The following is a 21781-nucleotide window of genomic DNA, read 5'->3' on the forward strand; positions in this document are numbered from 1 at the left end:
CAGCATGCCGAGGCGAATGTGAGTGAGACATCTCCCGAAAGCTTCAATCGAAACTAAAGTCACACGGTCCACGAAGCTTTATCGCCGTTAAAAAGTCTAAAAATAGCGGTGGCGACTAGTTCGTACATAACTTTCAGGGCTTGTCTCATCTCTTATTTGCCGTCCGTCCTGGTTTGCACTGAAGTTTTCAGCTTGAAAGAAAAAAAGGGCTGTCACATGAAGTCGAGTAGTATGCGGCGACAGAAAACGCACACAACGGGACACTATGAGTTTCAGGGGCTTTAACACGACGCGCAAACCGGTGCAATCGGCCGCAAGCACACACTCGCCTACTCGCGAGTGTTGATATGGTGGTGCCATCTAGTTAACCAGCCTGCAAACGCTCCTTTCCGCGCGCAGTAAATTGCATAAATAGCCGTCGTATTCTTTCGTAGAAGTATTCAAAATGAACACAAAACAATATCCGCAAGTTTTTAATTGTGCAGATGCTTCTTTAGGATTGATATGTGACGGCAAGAATGACAACGTTCCAAGATGTCAGCGTTCATGTGGTTATACGCCTAGTGCGCGCACTGATCTCCATTAGGAGGAGCTGGATGGCACATCAAGCACGCGGGCGTGAAGCCACCGGAAGCCGCCGTTTTTGTCCCGGAAGAGAAGCTTTCTCTTCTTTTTTAAAGAAATACCTGCCTGTGGCGCAGTAAACTGTACGAATCGACCGGAAAAGTCGTCAGGGAAGACATTTCACGCGTAAGTACCTCAAAGTTGCATTACTTTTTACGCATTTTGTCCGTTGCAGCACTCCGCCATATTCGGACGGTGTCGGCACGGCGTCTGTCATATTTCGTGTAGCGTTCGCCGGCGTCTAAAGTGAGGCGTAATCACAGAGTTTGAAAAAATAAAAAAGAAAAGCGATCATAACAACAGCTGCCACCCGAGAATACTTGAATTGCGCGACTGAGACAGACAGAAGACGCCAGCTTCCGGGACAAACAGGGGACCTTCCGGTGGCTTCACAAGCGCCCGCCTCGCAGAGCGGGGATGCGCCGTCCAGCCTTTTAAAGACGATAGTCTTTCTTGGGATACTTAAACGGAGAAATTTTGGTCACAAAGGAAAGTTTATTGAACCTCTACACGCAAGCGCGAAAGACACTTATAAACTAAATACTTATAAATTGCGTCAGTGTAACTTATACAAACGCTAGACGCAATTACTGGCTGCGGTAATACACTGTACACTACCGAGGATCTATAAAACAACAACCAAATTAACCGTCTTTCTGTTTGTCGGCACGTCCCTCGATTCAGCCACTCGGCCAAAGTTGAACCACTTGCCCAAGGGCCAGTCGTCTTGAACTGGTGCGGCTGTTCATACTTGTGAACGTTGTCGATCAAAAAGTAAATATCATGCATATCTGAGGTGCAACATCACTAGGTAAGTATTACATGGCGTGTTCCTTTAATAGAAAATGCATACATACGTAATTTTAAGGACCCTAGTTTCTTAAGCTGCGCTGAAATTTGCCTTCCTCCGTGCCCTCCGCTTGAGCTCATTGTTGTGTTTCGGTTTCGGTTCTGTATTGCACTGTATGAATGCCATGGGTTGGTGTTGAAAAACTTTAGTTTTGAGAAGGCCAAGAAGGTGAAGAAAAATATCTAAAAAATGAAAAAGCAGCGTTGTGGGCGGCCTTCATGCCGCCGGTTGTGGGTGCCGCTCTGGCATTCCTGTTTTACCCCGACGACGTGTAAATAAAAGAGTGTGTGGAGAGTACTCGTTGAGTGCGGACGTTTCTTCTTCTTCAGCGCCTCGCGCCAAACCGCCTGTTCGGGCTGGCTGGCGTCCCCGCCGGTCGCGTTGGTCACCGCCGGTTTTCGCCTGCTGCTGCGCCGGGACTACCAGCACGCAACACAGCACTCATGTTTCCCGACGTATTGCCAGATGGCGTCCATATCTCACACAGCACCTCTCCTATCGTCTTTACACGACATTTGCAGCGAAGCACGCAGATACGCGGCCAATTTTTTAATGGAGGTCAGTGAGCGCGCGCCGACGGAAGCGCCATAGGCGGCGAACTCAATCATTGCTCTCGGGAAAGCAAGCAGACGGCCGCCGTGGTTTCCTATTGTACGTATGTTTCCGCGTTGTTCACGTTTCCGTAGTGAAATAAGCAACGTATGTCGTATGTGTGGTGGCCGAAACTTCAAGGGATGTCGAATAACAGTCGCTGTGGAGTGGAGTGCTCAAACACCTACAAAAACGCGCCCGGAACACGGTTTTAGTCACCTACCGCAAGGCCTCCTGAGCAAGAGCGACGGAAGCAATGGATCGCCGCTGTTCGTTGGCAAAGACGAGCCGCTTCGTCATTGTGCGGGTTAACACGTCGCTTCTTGTTCCAATGCTTTCGTTCTGCCATATCGGTGCTCACTGGTTGCACTCGATCATGTTGACACTACTAGACGACCAAAGTTATCAGCCTGAGCATGCGTTGGTTCGATTCGACCGCCGTGCAGGGCACTTCGCTCAAACGTTCTATATTTCAGGAGTGTTGTAGTTCGGGCGAGTTGGTCATCGATGAACTTAACTTGTACTAGCGCGGTACATGTACCGCGCTTTTACAAGCTAAGTTCTATATTTATTATTTACAGAAACAGAAATGCAGCAATGGTTGACTTCAGAAAGAACAAGAAGTGATTGAGACGCCACCTTTGTAAACAAAACAAAGCGGATGTTCACCACGAGCTGCACCTCATAGCTGGATCTTGTTACTCTGGTCAGCGCGACGCACCTTTGATATTCGCCGGCATGACGATTCACTCCACGCGGACGTTCGTTCTCCTCCGCAGTCGGTCATCACATGTCTTCTCGGCGACCCTCTTCAAAACTTGTGACTGTCATCTCTTGATACTTAACTCACAGCACTCGATCATCAAACAACACGTCTTCTGCGGTCGAGCGAACGATGCTATCACTAGAACGACGTAACTTCTTCGCCGACCAACTCCTCACTGACTGACTCTGCCCCCGCGCGCTTGCTGCTCTTGCATTGCCTGTATCGGCTCGCGCCTGGGCAGCCTGGGTTCGGGAAGGTGCGTATGATTCGTCTGTGCGTAGCACAGCGAAAGCTAGGGAAAGGGTGAGATCCTCTCACCGATTCGTCTGAGGAATCAGACGGCGCCGCTGGCTCGGCTTTGCTTTCTCGAATATCCCAATCTTTCGCGTTCGTTGGCTATGTCGGTGGCGTCTTCTGCGGAGAGGGTAAGAGGCGCGCTCCCGGCCTCCCGGCGCCTTTTTTTATACTTGTTTTTTTGATGCGCGCGCTCTGTCGCGCACGACCGTCGGCACCAGGCTTTCATGCCGTCGTTCGAAATCGGCGACGTGCGCTTAGCGAAGCGCTCGTTCGTGACAAACATCGTGCACAAGTCCACTTTCGTAGAGGCCCGCGCCTCTCCTGCGGCTGCCAGTGTAGAATTAGTTGTCTGGCACCCGCACGAAGGGGAAATAGCAGCCGCGAACTTCATTCATCTCCTCACAGCAAAACTGTGCAAAGCGCTCTCGTCTGCTCGGCTTCCCGCACGTACTGTCGGCGGCGCCCGCTAGGTGGCTATCAGTGGCGCCTCTATAGGCGGTGCACAAGGCGTATAGGTCTCGCGGCCCAGCTCTTCCTCTAAAGTCAGTATATTAACTCTATGACCTGTTTATAGCTATGTGCACGCCTGGTTGCGTATTCCACTTCCAGATGGCGCCACTTGTCCAGGTGGCTCAAGTGTGTGGATGCCGCTATCGGTTAAAATGCTAAAGTCTGAGTTTGCGGACTAACTAAAAGTTTTTAATAATGCTATGGGAAGAGTACATGAGTTTGTGGATATCGGCGTTCGACAACGCGTCGGTAGGGTCGATGAAAATAAATATAAGCTCAGTACGAACAACCTTTCGCACCACGCGCCGCTTACATGGATAGTCCCGGTCACGGTTGACCCCGTTTACGTTACGCAAAATGTTCCCGTACGGCAACGTTCGTGCATGTGCACTCTTCAGCCGGTATGGTATTACCACGGTTACCGTGCGGCAAACCGGCACTGCTAGCTAAAACACTCTAATATCGAGAAGAGGGGTGCTCGTTAGCTGCTAGTGTTTCGTGGCTGTTCAGGTGATTATACGGGGAATGGTGTGCAGCCACAACGTAACATCAATTGACACCCATCGCACGCAGGCCCACAAGGAACTCATATTCGCACGCCATACCAGCGAAACATTGGCCAAACACACGCGATCGTTGCCTTGTGGACAGCAGACGATGTAGTGGCACCTCGGTTCCGTCACTTCCGTCGCCTTGCCGTAATTGACGTCAAACATACAATGTTGCCAATAATTGTGGGAAGCCAGTTGGGAGAGTCGTGGCAATCTATAAAAATTATTTGTAAAGAATCTGCGTAGCTCTACAGCGTGTAGTTGGGTACAAATGAGAGAAACGTGCCAAGGAACGTACCAGCGAATTTTATTGAGATCCATTGACCCTGAAAAATTATCGGAGTTGGCCTTTAACGATCCAAACAAGATCGATCACTGCTCAGGAATACCGGGCAGTAAGCTTCAGGTACACTCCGCCTTTCGGGTTACCCACCAGACTCGGAACAGTCATGTGCAAGGGATCTTGAGATTTTTCGCAGATTTCAAGCTTGTAGTCTCGCAGAGTTTTTATCAAGGCTGTCTTCATCGTTAGTAGACCAACTCGTTTGCCGAGACAGGTCCTCTGACCTAAGCCGAAAGGAAAATAAGCGGCACTGTGGCGCTTCTTCGACTCTTCCTCAGAAAATCGCTCGGGCATGAACTTTTCTGGCTCCTGCCAGAGGTCCGGGTCACGATGCACGTACCACGCAGGTGCAATGATGTTCACACCGGCTGGAATGAAGTGTCCGAGAACCGTCGTGTTCTGAATGCAACGTCGAGCCACCATGAGCGGGACAGGAGGGTATAGACGCAGTGCTTCCTTGACCACCATATCTAGTCTCTCGAGCTCGTGTAGCTGCTCGAACGATAGTTCGCCTACACCCGGAAAACGTTGCTCCAACTCGTTCAGAATCTTCGTCTGCTCTTCGGGATGTTTGGCCACCAGGTGCAACAAGAAGGCGAGCGCTGACGCTGTGGTGTCGAAGCCAGCTATCAGAAGCACTACGGCGTTCGAGCTGACATGGCGGTCTTCCAGCGTTTTAACCTTCTGGCCAGTGGCGTGACCCCCGTTCTTTGCGTTATCCTGGGCGTCCAGAATCATCTGTATCATGTCCTCACGGCGAGGACTCTTTCCCGTGCGACGCTTCTCCGTCACTTTGTCCACGTCATCCATCATTTTCTTCATGCAGCGAGCGAAGGACGACAGAGGGTAGAACAACAGCAAGAGAGGACGCAAGGCGGGAAATGCGAATGAGCTCTCGAGAGCCGTCTTGTCCGCGTGTTCGAAGACCTTGCGCATCCATGTAAGGAAAGGGTCTTTGCTGTCTCGTTGGCAGTCAATCTGAAAGATTAACCGGGTTTCATGTAGGATTTTCAGTTAACGGCAAAAATGAAATGCCAAAAGTATGATGTCAGCACTAATTTGAACTTATGTGCTGGGCTTTACGTGGGATAACAATGCTTTGATTACGATGCACGCTGAGTAGTGAACTCCGCATTGATTTGACAACATAAGGTTTTTAAGCTGCAGGTAATTGTTTACGTACCGTGCTCACCGATTGAAACGTCATGATATAGTAATGCACGTTTATTCCTTTCCACCATCTTTAGTTTGTGTCATATCGACGTAATTTTCACTCGAACGCTTACAATACAGCGATAGGTACTTTTAGAGGCCAGATTCGTAGAGACATGACGCGGTTATCACGAACGATTGCGCACAGCAGTCGTTATAACAAAAGTTCTGATGTTGCGTTTCACTGCGTATCCACCATACAAGGGTGTTATTCATTTGTCCGCCATCGAAATCGGGCACGGCGTACGTGAGGGTCGAAATTCAACGTCCCGACGGGAGTACTTTCAAATTTATGGTGGCTAAGCAAAATATATCCTACGTTGTACCGTGACGCTTGCCCGGGATGCGGCGGTTTGCCATCTTTATACCACATTTCATGGGAGTGTGGCCGAAAGCAGGAGAATTTGAAATCATTTTTAAGCAACGACTTTGTAAATAGTTTGAAGCAGTGGGAGGTTTGACTCGCCAGCACGGACCAAGAATGGCAATTAACGCTTCTGAGTCAGGTTAGGCTAGCGGCGGAAGCCAGTGGGGCCCTGAACTTGGGGCCCCACCCAACGTACTCCTGAATCCTTTTTCTACCGCTTTCGCTAAGACAAAATTTTGTTGTTCTTATTCTATTTAAACGCTAGTGTGAAAAAGAGAACAGTGATCGCATCTCCTGCTTGCGCGTAGCGGTATTAACCCTATTGTTTTGCAAAAAAAAAGAAGTACAGGCGATTGCATTTCTTTTGGAATAGTTTTCTTCGATGCAAGTGTACCTGCGTGAGTGTGTGTCGTACGTTTTGATGTTGAGGTTGCACTGTTCATTGCTTGGCTGCTACATGTTTTTCAACTTTTTTTTTACTGCACACCAAAAGATAGTCCACCTCATAGTTTCGCTCCAATTTCTGTCGATTTCACGTGGAATATATTTCGGGAGATTGTGGTACTCGTTTGTGTGTATTCTGCGTCACATCATACGTACATTTTTTACGGCGCAAATAAGGATGGGAGAAAAAGAGAGAAGTTACAAGACTTCTTGTAGCTCCTCTTTTTTTTTTCGGACCGTCACAACGTGTACTTCATTTTGTAACAGCAAATTAATTTCCCGACGCTTTCCTAAATTAAAAGGTAAGGGAGAACAATCTCCCGTGGCTCTTTGGCTTGAGTTATATGGCAGACATTTTTGCATTTGGCCATCCTCCATAGGTTCGTTGGGTTAGTTTTCGATACGGATTTTCAATACTTGCTGCTTATTGACCGTAAAGGACCCCTGGCGCCAAAATTTAAACCTCAAGATCTTTGTGTTGTTTGGTTGTACTGTTTACGTGGGCACATCTGACCGATTATTATTGGCGGACGTTAGCTTTAGGATATCTTAATTTGGTTTTAAAGCGTGAGCGCTCATCTGAGTTTGCAGCACCTCGCCACATCACCACTGGTATTACGTAGATAGAGGCCCCGTGTGAAGTTCCACGAGTAAAGCGAGTACTATCGACGTCACAGGAGATTTGCGGGGCGCACACAATAATACTATGACTGGCACCAGGCGAGGGCTATTGTTCCTCACCCTTTTCGCTTTGTTGGACTGCTCTCGAGGTAGTTCTGGCTGCTTAGGCCAGGAACAATTTTTCTTTTTCCTGAGGGAACACGTGCTTAACAAGCTTAACAAGCTTAACATACCGAAGCACCCAGATCGTTTCATTCTTTACCGCGCCCAAGTCCCCGATTTGAAAACTGCGCTTTCAACGACACCACAGCACAGGGTGTCGGAACGAAATGCTTTTCGTTTCGGTTTTAGTTTCGTTCCACCGCAAAATGTTCCGTTCCGTTTCTGTTCTGAAGCTAAAAAAAAAAAAACGTTTCGTAACGGTTCGTGACTGTTTTCTTTTTAATGGAAAAATTTGAAGTTAAGGTGATCATAAAAATAATTGGATTTGTGATGTAGTTGCTTGCCCTCCTCTTAAATAAGAAAGTGGGACAAGGGTAAAACACTTTCTTTCCACGTTGTGCAGAGGAGTGGAAGTAACTGTACCACAATTTCCTACCAACTAGCACAAACCAGTACTATAGACAGTTTCGCTGTTTACAAACACAAACCCTGGACGGCTCCCGGTTTCGTGCATCGACGAAGCATTTGCGGGGAACAAAAGCCTTGGCGGGTAGCCCGCATATTTTCAACACTTCTCGCCCTGTGCCTAGCCAAATATTTCAAATAAAGATGCTTGTAATCTATACCCAACATTATAGGAGTTAGTCCTTAACTTATGCGCCTTGCTTTTATCTGAAGGCGGAAAAAGGGTCTTTCCTTACTCTGACATAACTTAAAAACACGCTTTCCGCTTCGGTGTTGAAATGAAGAACCGGAAGTTTCTTGGGGTACAACACGTGCTGCTATTATCGCAGTCTTGAAACCGTCTATACCCTTCAAAGTCGTAGTATTTATTTTCTCAAAAGTCAATTACGAGTTCCTTTAGCAGGCTCAATGCTTTGTGTCAAGGGAGTGAGCAAGATTTCAAAGGCAGCACACCCTTGAGTGCACTCTCTGTGCGAGACCGCTGATCTGATAAAAAAATCACCAGGCCTGAGCGGAACACGCAGCACAGTCACAGCGTAAGCTGGAACAGCGGCCTTTCTAGAGCCAGTTATATACTCTCTTGGGGAAACTAATACAAGTACACATGCAAGGTAGCCACTACGCCATGAATCATCATAATTCTTCTGAAGTAGCGAAGCACCCACTATGCCATTTTGCCCCATTCTTCGGAGAATCGTGGTACCCGCTACAGATCTGTGAGGCATTATGTGCAGTTTGTGCTGTGGCTAATGACGATGAATAAATATGGCTGAGCCCTTTGTAACGGGTTGAAAACATTCAACGACTGACTCCTTGAGCAATTCGCATTGTGTGTCGCCAGGCTGCTGTTTTACTCTTTTTCCACGCTATATGATATATGTTAACACCATTCCTTGCCCGACATGACGCCTGTAAGAGTATTTTTGCGAAGAAGTTACAAGCACCAGCGTGACACTGTGGTGGAATATACTGGACTGCCACGCACAGGGCGCGGGTTGGTATCTCATCGGATCCTACAAACTTGTTTCTCATTTCATTTTTTTGTTATTTCACGCGACAGCGGTTGCGGACACCGGCGGTGGCGGACAACTATGGCGCCGAAATCGGCTCTTGTGATCTCATGACAGCTTTCGCTGTAAGAAACGTCGATGCCGACAATGCCCTCTACACGCTGACCTGCGTGACAGGCCCGCAAATGTCCACTTGCATTAATATAAACATCTCTGGTTGCCACTGTTTTATTTTTCGCACAATTTCAACATATCTTTGCTTTGGAATTCCAACCTGAGGTACGCGCGAATACTGTACTCTGAGATGTGCATAATTGCTCACGTTGCATGACCTGAGTTGTTTCGGATTGTTTTCTCCTGAATCGAAAAACGGTTAAAAAATTTGGGTTTCACTCCGGAACGAAATAATAGATAAAATTATGCTTACGTTTTCGTTCCGGTCAAAAATATCGTTTTTTTTTCGTTTTTCGTTTTTGGTTTTCGTTCCGTTCCGACACCCTGCCAAAGCAAGAGTGCACGTGATCTTAGGCGTTCCCACGCTATGGGACGCTAGTTTCTTATGATTTTAGGTGGACGTTTCGAAGTCACGCAATGCTGGCCACAATTAACGACGCCAGCATTAATTATACGATACGTTGCAGCATTTACAATTCAATTTCCGGATTACCAGGCACAAAGCCACAAATTACAGTAAAAAGTCACATACGAAATTTAGCTGCCAGGGGTCCTTGAACACATGAAAGCAATATGCCTCCTTTGAAATCGCGGTGAATCACAGTCGCACGATCTTACCTCCCAAGCCAACGCCGCCTTCGTGATGATATCAAGGGCCAAACTCTGGGTTAGGCGGTACATTTCAGCCACCTTCGATTTGGAACAGAGTTCTCCGAGAATGTCGACGAACACATTTGCGCATTGGTTCACGATGCGGGAGTAAAGCTTCACTTTTGTGGCTGTGAAACCTTGGTTCATGATAGAGCGGACCTTCCTCCACTCTGCGCCTGCAAGTGGATGAATTCAGAAAAAGAAACACACACACACACACACACACACACACGCGCACACACACACACACACACACACACACACACACACACACACACACACACACACACACACACACACACACACACACACACACACACACACACACACACACACACACACACACACACACACACACACACACACACACACACAACGCTCCACACGTCTATCTGAGCTTGTTTCGGCATCCATTCGTCAATCTCTTGCCGTACACCATAAGTTACGGGCAGTGCCAGCGAGATATCAACGAGTGCCGCTGGCATAACTCACAGAAAAATGCAGAAATCCCGTTGTATGCCGCTCATCTATCCGTAATTTTTTACTATTAGTTTTTACTCACTTAGCCGCACGCTTTGACGCTGCCGTGTGTATAGAGGGTCAGGGCTTCTCAAGCTGTTATCATAACTTTTACCTATCCTTCTCGTAACAATATGCGGAATAAAATTTCAATTTAGGCTTTAATTTAATAAATATAACGACTATATTCGTCCAATAAAATCAGCGATCGTGAGTGGACGAAACGAGTTCTCCCCGACGTTTACTATGCATTACGCGTATTGTCTGTTAAGTTAATGAGAACTAAGAGACAATAATGCCAAGGAAAGCAAAGGGTATCTTATCTTTAGTAATTATGATACCAATGTGAAGAAAGTAATGTGAACTAAACGATAATTTGTCGCCGGCAGGGACCCTTCAAAAACACGTCCGATGCGCTACCAATTGAGCTACTGTGGCAGTCCTCGACCCGTCCACTTTATCGGGTATATATGTGCATTAAACCTGAAAGTGTTAAACAGCGCCACTCGCAGCCATGACGGCGAGTGTAGAACACTCTTTTTCTGCCTGCTGGCATCACGCAGCCCGTGATCTTTTTACGAGCTGACAGCTGACCAATAATCCTTCGCATACTACCCGAATGCATCAAGTCTGCCAGAACGAGACCCTCGCTAAGAATCAACGAAAGAAGGAGGATTTTAAGGGCTCATTTTTCTTTGTTAGGCACAATATTAATGAGAATAAGTTCGGTCCCCGCCGGCGGTTTGGTATCTTGTCGTCCACGTTACTTTCTTTGCGTTTAAATCATAAATACTGTAAATGTAGCGAAGCGTTGGAAGCCTGTAATGGGTCGCCCTCTCGAGCGTTTACTAGTGGGTCGTCCTCTTCCGCTCTTCTCGGACAGCACGCTCCTCGCGCTCAGAGTCGGCACCCCGCCTTGACTGTCGCAGTCGCCGATCGTTGCCGAGTGCCCGCTAATAAACGTCTTTATAATTTGGTGGAGGGTGCTGGGCTTTCACAACAACTTCGACCCTCATTCGATGCCCCTGGCTCTTCGATCCCGTACCCTGCAGCCTACGATGCCTCAAGACGCTTCCCAGCAAACGGCCCCGCCTACACCGACCCCATGCCCAGGTGTGCCTCGTATCCGCGACCCTCTGGTCTTCACTGGCGCAGATGGCACCGACGTGGAGGACTGGCTCGCGATTTACGAGCGCGTGAGTGTCCCCAATAAATGGGACGAGGCAGGAAAACTGACTAACCTCGTTTTCTACGTCGCGGGTGTGGCGGGCTTGTGGTACAACAACCACGCATCAGATTTTACAACGTGGTCAGACTTCAAGACCGCCATTATCAATGTGTTTGGCCGCCCTGCCGTTCGTAAGCTGCAGGCCGAACAGCGCTTACGTGAACGTGCTCAGCAGGCCGGTGACTCATTCACCAGTTACATTGAAGACGTCCTCGATTTCTCTAAGAAAGCCGACGCCACCATGTCCGAATCTGACAAGATCCGGCACATCATGAAAGGCATCGACGAAGACGCCTTCACCATGCTGCTGGCCAAGAACCCCAGCATAGTGGCTGAGGTCATAACGCTCTGCCAAAGCTATGAGGAGCTGCGCCGGCAGCGATCGATGACCCGTCGCTCTCCATCGCGCGACGCCGAGCTCGCTGGCTTGTCGACCATATCCGACCACTCCGCGTTGCTCGCAGAGATGAAGACATTCGTGCGCGAGGAAATCGCGCGCCAATTCTCTCTGCTGGACTTTGCTCGCCCGCAGTACGTCCAACAGCCGTCGACCACCCCTTTGCCTCCGCTCCGTCGAGCAATTGAGCAAGAAATCGCAGAGGTCATGCCCGAGTACCACCAGCACCATACGACTCCTGCACCCTTGAGTTACGCCCAAGTGGTCGCAAGAACGCCCCCAGCAATCCCTACGGCTGCCCCACACATTTACGCCGAAGCCTCCGCTCAACCACATTCTTTCGAAGCGGATGTACCGGTAAGCTGCGCCGACGTCACGCACAGGCCACGACTGCAGCCCACCGTCCAGTCCTATCAGTTGCCGCCCCGTCAATCCCGCCCTGCACCATGGGCGGGCCCTGCCCCAGCGAACCGATGGCGCACACCTGACAACCGCCCCATATGCTTCGCATGCGGTTACGCCGGCCACGTGGCGCGCTATTGCAATCGCGTGCAGCCGCCTAGAGTTGCGTCGCCTGCTACTAGCCCGGCGAACCGCCCATATTACGACCCACCTACGCCTCTGTCGCCGACGTCTCGCCCCGCTCCATCTACCCGCCGTTCACCGTCACCACGACGCCGCTCGCTGTCACCGATGCGGCCACGTCTGGTCCCACGAGACCAGGAAAACTAGTCGTCGCAGTCCACGAGGCAAGGGCTGCGATGCTGTCGAACTGCGAAAGCCCTCAGCGAAGCCCATCGAACGTGATAGACGTGTTTGTGGACGGTGTTCGTGCATCTTCCCTTATCGACACTGGAGCCGCTGTATCCGTTATGGACGCAAAGCTTAGCCGAATACTGCGAAAAGTGACGACGCCACTTTCCGGGCTCTCCCTCCGTACAGCCAGCGCCCAAAGCATTCACCCGACAGCGGTATGCACAGCCCGCATCATGATTAAGGACGCTATGTACGCCGTCGAATTGATCGTAATTCCTGCATGCTCTCACGACGTCATCCTCGGATGAGATTTTCTCTCCCGCCACGACGCCGTAATTCATTGCGCACCCGCCGAAATAGAGCTCTCACCATTCTCTAATTTGACGCCGGCAGACAGTCCATCGGCTGCGAGCAAGGTACTCGTCAAAGACGACATAAAAGTGCCTGCAAACTCGTCAACGGCGGTGTCAGTCTACTGCGCCAGCCTATCCGACACCGTTGCACTCCTCTCGCCATATGACCGTGTTTGCACGAGGAAAGGCTTGCTGGTGCCTTTCGCGACCGTTCAAGTCACCCAGGGCAGCACCTCTAGTTTTGTAATCAACCCCTCCCCGTACAGTGTTACGTTGGTGCGAGGGGAATGTCTGGGCAGCGTAGAACCCCTCGAAGACGCACAAGTTATGGATGAGCCCGATGATTCGCACGGCCGAATTTCGAGTACGCTCAGTGCTGTTTCGACGTCTGGTTCATCACACGCTGACGTATTTGGTTCCTCCATAGCTGACAACCTTACGCAGGTCCAGCGTTCCCAGCTTTTGGACCTGTTGGAAGAATTTCGCCCTTCTTTCGATGTCGCTCAAACTTCTCTCGGCCGCACGTCGGCCGTTACGCATGGCATCGACACTGGCGACCACCTGCCACTTCGGCAACGTCCATATCGTGTATCTCCCGCCGAACGCCGTGTAATCACCGAGCAAGTCGACGACATGCTTCGACGTGATGTCATTCGACCCTCTAACAGCCCCTGGGCGTCTCCTGTGGTTCTTGTTGCGAAGAAGGACGGTTCTGTGCGGTTCTGTGTGGACTACAGACGACTCAACAAGATCACTCGTAAGGACGTGTATACACTGCCGCGAATAGACGACGCGATTGACAGCCTGCAAGGCGCCGAATTCTTTTCATCTCTCGATTTGCGCTCAGGGTACTGGCAAGTACCTATGGCTGATGACGCTCGACCGAAGACCGCCTTTGTCACGCCCGACGGCCTGTACGAATTTAACGTCATGCCGTTTGGGCTGTGTAATGCGCCCGCCACCTTTGAGCGCATGATGGATACCGTTCTGTGCAACCTGAAATGGCACACGTGCTTGTGCTACCTCGACGACGTCGTCGTGTTTGCTCCGGACTTCTCCACGCATCTTCAACGCCTACGGCATGTTTTGACGCGTTTGAGCGACGCCGGTCTGCAACTGAATCTAAACAAGTGCCGATTTGCAGCACGGCAGCTGACAATCCTCGGCTACGTCGTGTCCAAGGACGGAATTCTTCCTGATCCCGCCAAGCTTCGGGCCGTGACTGAGTTCCCCAAACCTACGTCCGTCAAAGAACTGCGCAGTTTCGTAGGACTGTGTTCCTACTTTCGGCGCTTCATTCGAAATTTCACGACTATCATATCGCCACTGACGAAGCTTCTCGGAAGTAACGGGCCCCTCCATTCGTGGTCGTCGGAGTGCGACGACGCTTTCGCAAAGCTCCGTCGTTTCTTGACGTCGCCTCCCATACTACGCCACTACGACCCTGTGGCCCCTACAGAGGTACACACAGACGCTAGCGGTGTTGGCCTTGGCGCTGTCCTTGCGCAGCGCAAACCAGGGTTTCCTGAATATCTCGTGGCATATGCAAGTCGCACGCTTACTAAAGCCGAGACCAATTACACCGTCACCGAAAAGGAATGCCTGGCGATCATCTGGGCCCTTACGAAATTCCGACCTTATTTGTATGGTCGCCCATTTGATGTCATCACCGACCATCATGCACTATGCTGGTTGTCGTCATTGAAGGATCCCTCAGGCCGCCTCGCCCGCTGGGCACTTCGACTACAGGACTGCGATCCCCCTTGCCTGACGACAATACTTCCAGCTCAGTGTCTCAAAATGCCGTTTCGTCTATCGACATTCACACCATCGCCACTGAACAGCGCAAGGATCACTGGATTGCCTCACTGATAGCCTTGCTGAGTGATCCATCGGCGACACCATCCACTCGCGCATTGCGTCGTCAAGCGCACCATTTCGCCGATCGCGACGACCTCCTCCACCGACGCAATTACGGAGACGGCCGCCAGTGGCTACTCGTAATACCCCGCAGTCTGCGTTCTGACATATGCGAGCGTTCCACTCTGACCCGCAGTGTGCACACTCTGGGGTATCGAAAACCTACCACCGCATTCGCCAACGGTACTTTTGGAGAGCTACGTGCAGAAGTTCGTTCGCTCCTGCATCGATTGTCAGCGCCGCAAAACTTCAACGCACCTGTCGCCGGCAGGTCTGCAACCTCTACCTTGCCCTGACCGGCCGTTTGGGCGCGTTGGCATCGATTTGTATGGACCACTTCCTCTAACGTCGGCTGATAACCGCTGGGCCATCGTCGCTGTTGACCACCTTACGCGTTACGCCGAAACTGCCGCCCTCCCAGCGGCTACAGCGCGCGATGTTGCCTCCTTCCTGCTGCACCGATTCATGCTGCGCCACAGTCCACCCCAGGAGCTCCTCAGCGATCGAGGTCGTGTCTTCTTGTCCGAAGTCGTCGAAGCCATTCTCAAAGAGTGCAACGTTGTTCACCGGAAAACTACTGCTTACCACCCGCAGACGAATGGCCTCACCGAACGCTTTAACCGCACGCTCGGCGACATGCTCTCGATGTACGTCGCCGCCGATCACACAAATTGGGATGCCATTCTGCCTTTTGTCACCTACGCCTATAATACCGCCCCGCAGAGCACTACTGGTTTCTCGCCCTTTTTCTTATTGTACGGCAGGCACCCGTCACACACAATCGACACAATCCTTCCCTACAAGCCGGACCCGTCTGAGTGTGCGCCTATTTCTGCCACAGCAAGACTCGCTGAGGAGTGTCGGGAGCTTGCCAAGACATTTACTACGAATGACCAAGAGCGGCAGAAGAGCATTCGCGCTGACACCACCACTTCTGCGCCCACGTTCCTCCCTGGAGCACTCGTATGGCTCTCGGTTCCTACCACTGCACCTGGCTTCTCTTCAAAACTACTGCCGAAATACGACGGCCCCTACCGTGTCGTCGAACGCACGTCCCCGGTCAACTACGTGATCGAACCCCTTGAACCATCTTCGGACATGCGCTGTCGAGGGCGCGACATTGTCAACGTGAAGCGCCTGAAACCCTACCATGACCCGCTCATAGTGACAAGCAGTTAGGTCGCCAGGCGGCTCCCTTTTCGTACCCGGGGTAATTGTAGCGAAGCGTTGGAAGCCTGTAATGGGTCGCCCTCTCGAGCGCTTACTAGTGGGTCATCCTCTTCCGCTCTTCTCGGACAGCACGCTCCTCGCGCTCAGAGTCGGCACCCCGCCTTGGCTGTCGCAGTCGCTGATCGTCGCCGAGTGCTCGCTAATAAACGTCTTTATATAAATAACATACCCTATACTTTTGATGGCATTATTTTCTGTTAGTCCTCATTTGCTCAAATCAGCCAATGGCCGAAAGGTAATGATAAATTTCTTGTCGCGTGCAGTGCTATATATTATTTGGATCACATGCTCACGAGAGCCTAGATGGACAGCGTTTTCTGACCATGTTCAAAAAGCGTTGCAGGGCCTGTTTAAATGTGAAGCTTGAGTGTCGATCGTCTCATTTTTGCCTAATTCATAAGTGTTTCAACCTTCATTTTTCTAATGAGCGCTCCCCCCAAATGTAGTACTTTAGCAGGGGCCTTTAAGGCAAAAAAAGATGATAAAATTTTATGTCACTAATAGATGGCAACATGTAAGCCGGGATAAAATTTTCATGAGTACTCATGAGTACCGGACCAACAGCGGGATCGTTACAAGAATTATCAATACATTAGGGCTACAAAGTCCTGGCACGGAAGTCCAGGGGACTTCCGTGCCACTCCGAATAGCTCGAGCACTTCGCGTGCATCCCCTACCACGTAACATGCACCCTGAGCGTAACACCGGTCGTCGGCGGGCACGGGTGAGATACCTAAACCGCACTCTCAGCGAGGTTGAGGAGGATAGGGTTTTATTACACGGATGTGGCTTGCACGGCAAACGGACACACGGCCGTGGTGGTTAGCGGCATTCATGAGACACTAAGTGCGACCTCGATCTCCTCACATGTTCAGCCACCGACTCGGGCGAGATCCTGGCGGTTGTCCTGGCCATCCAACACACTTTCAGCGTCCCCGCGGAAACGTACTACATAATCACCGATTCGCAAGCGGCATGTCGGGCTCTCCTAAGAGGTCGCGGCATTCCCAAAACCTCATATTCTATTCTTTTACCTACATCCAAAGTTGCATCAGACATCAGCCACACCATACATCTGCTCTGGACTCCTGGTCATGCCTCACTGTCGGGTAATGAATGCGCTCACGCGGCCGCTCGAGAACACACCCTCCGAGCAGCCCCGCGCAGTGAGGCGGCCAAGACAGAGCTAGGTTCCCCACTTGTCACATATCACGAGGTTACACAGCATTACACACGCCAACGACAGCGATACCGACCCCCACCAGCGCCCTTCACTCGAGAGGAGGCTGTCGCACTTCGCCGGCTGCAGACCCGAACTTTTCCAAATCTGCACGTCCTGCACAAATTATATCCAACTCGCTATACCGACGCCTGTTCAGGATTTGGAGCCATCCCCACAACCTTTCACGTCACCGCAGAGTGCACCGCTGCCTACTTCCCTCCCTTCCCACCAATCCTTCGGTCCACCCGTACCCCAGAGCAGTGGGAAGGTATCCTTCGCGACGGCGCCCCCGAGGTCTGTCGGGCGCTCGTCCAGCGGGCCCGCGCTATCACAGAGGTTGTCATAGGAGTCCCGGAATAGGGACCCTCCCCGTTTTCTTTGCACTTTAATAAAGGAATGTTTTCATCATCGTCATCCTTCCAGCATTACACGTTATCGCGTGCTGAACAAATACATGTAATGCCTTGCGTGAGGGAGTAGGTTAATCGGTTTGAACTCAGTGTACGTTGGTTTGGCTCCAGAAGTGTTCTGCCAACGAGGGCGTCCCCTTTAGGTGCAGAAAGCCAGAACAAAAGCGGTCAGCTTCATTTACCTGCACCGCACGGTTTCGCAACGCTCGGTCACTGCACTTGGCCCGATCCAGAACCTACCTGTAACAAAAAAGACGGAGCTTGTCATGGGTTCGACATCGAGGGCATAGAGTGGTCTATCCTGAAATATCCGGCTGTCCTTTACAAAGATTTCCTTGATCATATCGACGTCCGTGATAACCATATAGGGCTTCTCAGCCAGGTAGAATCCAAAGACCTTGCCATATGTCCGTATCCATTCTCCCATCACCTGCAGAAGAGGCCACGAACGGTCGTAAACAACGATTTCTTTGTGATCGTAAACAACGATTTCTACTCCTCGTAAATTCAAGTAAACTCGTGAAAAAAGAAAAATAGAGGAGAGTGGAATGGCGGTGACGGTAACTAAGGTAAAAAAAATCCGGCGTGCTACCCTATACAGATGAGCGGAAAAACGTGACGTCGGAAGACAAATTAGTAGATAAGAAGCATGGAGGACAAACACACCATATCAATAGGTCGCTAATGCCGCAGTCTTTGAAAGCGGGAATAGTCGCTTTGTCTGCCACACCACACTGCAAACGAAAACTAGCCAAAATGGCCATTTTAAGGGCCACAATTCTCCTTAACCCTTTCGGCCCTGGCGTCGTCAATTGACGACACCGCACAAACGTTCACCTAGCACCTCGGGAGCGAAACCAAAATTGCTAATTCTTGGGGTAGTAATTCTTCAGTGATCCCCACTGCGATAAACACCACAAGTGTGGCATTCTTGTGGGGCTGGGAGCCACACAGAAGGAGAAGCTTGACCGTAGTCGTGGATGACGCCGAGGCGGGTACGTTGAGGCGGGTAAGGGCCATTTTCGGGTCGATGTACTGAAGCTGTTTCAATGAGTATCACACTGAAAAATTAGACGTGGTTCACATTTTGTGTACTCTAGTGACTAGCAGGAAAAAAGAGGCCATTTTTCTCATTTCACAACCGCTGAGCCCGGATGACCTAATTTGATGCAATGTCTGTAAATCCATTAATACTTGCACCACTATCTGATGCCATTTGTCAAATGGAGTTCACGAACAAAAAAACTCTCATCTCAATTCTCTGGCGTGTTTTTTATATTTTTTCTAAAGCTTTCTATAAAGCCTTCAGTGCTGGCGGGCATGTACGCCGTTGTGCGGGGGCGGGGGAGGGGAGTAAAAGATAGAAAGAAATAAAGAAACTAAAAGGAAAAGTCTGCGAACCCTCGATGTGGCCGATTGACATCGCACGCGCACTCAGTATACGCTTGTGTACAACAAAATGGCAAGAGGTGGTATGCTCCAGAGCACTGAATAAAATCCTGTACACAGATAGCCCAAATAGAAAGACATATGCGACTCTCCTCGAGCGGCCCCTCTGAACGGGTGCTTTTTGCGTTCGACAGGAGCGAGCGAGCGCCCTTTAACCTTGGCGGCTGCGGCCCACTGCGGCCCACCACCCGCCAGCTCAAGAGCAAGCCACACGAGGTGCTAGCGAAGCGATGCTTCACGACGTATGCGCGCGCGAAGAAAAAAAAAGAAAACTGGAAAGAAACGCGAGGACAGTCTTGAAGTTTCTAATTGCCCGCGGCGTCGTGACGCCGAAGCGGAGCCGTCGCGGTATTCGCCATATCGTACCTTGGCTGACGCCACTTCTCAAGTGATCAGCTGTGTCGGCTGTGTGTGCGCGTTTTGTGCCTGCAGCCTCACTGTGTTCTCGCCGCTGGATGTGAAATGCGTGGTTTGACGACAGTGTAACATGCCGCAAAGCGAGCGGGATAATCGCGACGGCCCGTCGACTCAAGCGAGCGTGCCCCTGTGCATTACCAAGCAGATGATGGGCACCCTGCGTGCTCGACACAGTGAGAAACAAAAATGGTAAGTAATACTTATGTTCTCTCTGTTTGTGCTTCTTATCGTCGCTCAGGCACCTGTAGGTGTCGTTCAGCGCACTTCGTCGCGTGAAAAGTGCAGTGAGAAGCAAAAAAAGAAAGAGTAATTAGGCACACATAGCGACGATGTGTGATGCGTGTTTTAAAATTCTTGTGAATATAGCTCGTGCTTCGCACGACCAGTCAATCGACGCACGAGTGCGCTCTGAAAAAGTCGTTTGCACGATATAATTTTCTAGTTTGCGAAAGCATGAATGAAGCAGAATGCTTTCAGGGAATATACACCAGAGCAAAAAGAAGGCCGCGGGTATCACGTTACCATGTGATGAAATGTGCATAAAGACCAACCTAATTTTCTCTTTTTTCTGTTCTCAAACTTCATTTGTTTTTCTTGATCCTTCGTCTCGGTGTCGATTTGTGCGCAGTGACGTGTGACATATCCGTGCGCTCTCGTTTTGCAGCATCTACTTGGATACTGTGAACTACACTGAACATCCTTCCGCTTCCATGCAACTGTGAGAACCCACCGAAGCACAAATTATCAGCAAGTGAGAAGACTTTTCGACAACAAGTTGGATTGCGCACTCTTCCCGTCTCCTGAAATACCATATTAAGGCATATGCACTGTACCTTAATGCATATGTATCAAAGTACAGTACAATAGAGTATCTAGGCACATACACGTCATTATCTGGATTCATTTAGCTAAAAAGAACACATCACGTTAAAGTGATATAATGAAGGCCATATTATGTGACATACATCTGCTAAGTGACAGCGCATGCATTTTATGGCATTCAATGAATGAACGTTTATCCCAGCAAAATACAAGAAATGCGCCTGGAGCAAAAAGCTACAGTGGTAGCTTGAGAAGTGCATGAGGCACTGTTGAGCAAAAAATAAAAGACAGAACAGCAGAAACATGTGCACATTCAAAGGCAAAACACATACGCAAACTGAAAAGTGACAAAATCAAAAAGAGTGAACATTTGCGCTAGAGAAAACAATCAAAACCAGACAACAGTGAAAACAGAAAACAATGAATAGCCGTTGAACGGCATGGAAGGAATGCAATTTCACTAGCCATATATTAGCAGTGGGACTTGCGAAGGTTACATGTGCATATTCTTAGCCATTAGGTGATGTGCAAGGCTAATTTAATTGCATTTATACAAGTCAGTTGAATCTGTTTGGAACCACGTTGTTGCATCACCTTGTTTATTCCCTGTCGTTATTTTGCTGTTTTGCATTATGTTGCGATAGTTTTTATCATCAATACACAGTATTATGACTGTTGGCACATTTTGACAAGGTGAAAGTGCTGTTCTTGTGTCCAGGCCTTAGTTTATCCTCATTAGAAGTGCGCTGTTTTTTCTTTGCCATGAGTCAATACCAAGTTGCCCAATCTTCACTCCTGAACAGAGTAGCTGCGGTTCATGAGGAGCACCTTACGAACATTCACACCTCTTTTAAAGTGAACTTGTAATGATTACTTACATCAAAAACCACCCGAATGATGGTAAACATAACAAGAGTACACTTCTGGTGTTGTTTCTTATTTTTTTAGCTGCGTGTATTTTTCGCCTTGTGTACACTTAGTGAAAAGCTCACAAGAAAATACTAGCAGCATCTCAATTTTGTATTTATTTGGTGTTTTGTGAAAAAGTCTGCAATAAGGATATTCAAGTGCAACTCTGGTTAAGACATTCATTTTATGGATGCAGAAAACGTAATGACCTTCTTTCTTGTGTCATTTTCAGAAACACACTTCTGCAAAAGCAGCAATAGTTCCTCGCCCACCTGTTTGTGCTGAAGACACTCTATTGTGGGCATGAGTGTCGGCAGGATTTTGTCTTGGGGGGTACAAGCTGGAGTAACATAGCGGCCGGGTAAGCGGGAGAGCACTGGTGTAGCCTGGGTTGTCTTTAGGAGGGGCAAGTGCCTCTTTTGGAACCCCTTGCCAATGCCCACGATTGCGAGTACACTCTACGGTGCCTCACTATACACTATGTAGAACATCTCGTATATCTTACTACGTT

At 49.7% G+C, this 21781-nt stretch overlaps 1 protein-coding gene across 1 annotated transcript in view; it reads right to left on the reverse strand.

Annotated features, from left to right (window-relative positions):
- Nucleotides 1-4562: 4562 nt before the first annotated feature.
- The window catches only part of LOC119385508 (cytochrome P450 3A6-like), a 33444-nt gene continuing 16225 nt past the window's right edge, over nt 4563-21781 (reverse strand). Inside the window, exons 2-4 of the mRNA XM_037652928.1 lie at nt 17914-18103; nt 9606-9814; nt 4563-5510 (exon numbers count right to left, since the gene is read on the reverse strand). Coding sequence (XP_037508856.1) covers nt 4569-5510; nt 9606-9814; nt 17914-18103 — 1341 coding nt within the window. The 3' untranslated portion in view covers nt 4563-4568. The remainder of the gene's footprint in view (nt 5511-9605; nt 9815-17913; nt 18104-21781) is intronic.

The sequence above is a fragment of the Rhipicephalus sanguineus genome, chromosome 3 (genome assembly GCF_013339695.2).
Source record: "Rhipicephalus sanguineus isolate Rsan-2018 chromosome 3, BIME_Rsan_1.4, whole genome shotgun sequence".
Lineage (NCBI taxonomy): Eukaryota > Metazoa > Arthropoda > Arachnida > Ixodida > Ixodidae > Rhipicephalus > Rhipicephalus sanguineus.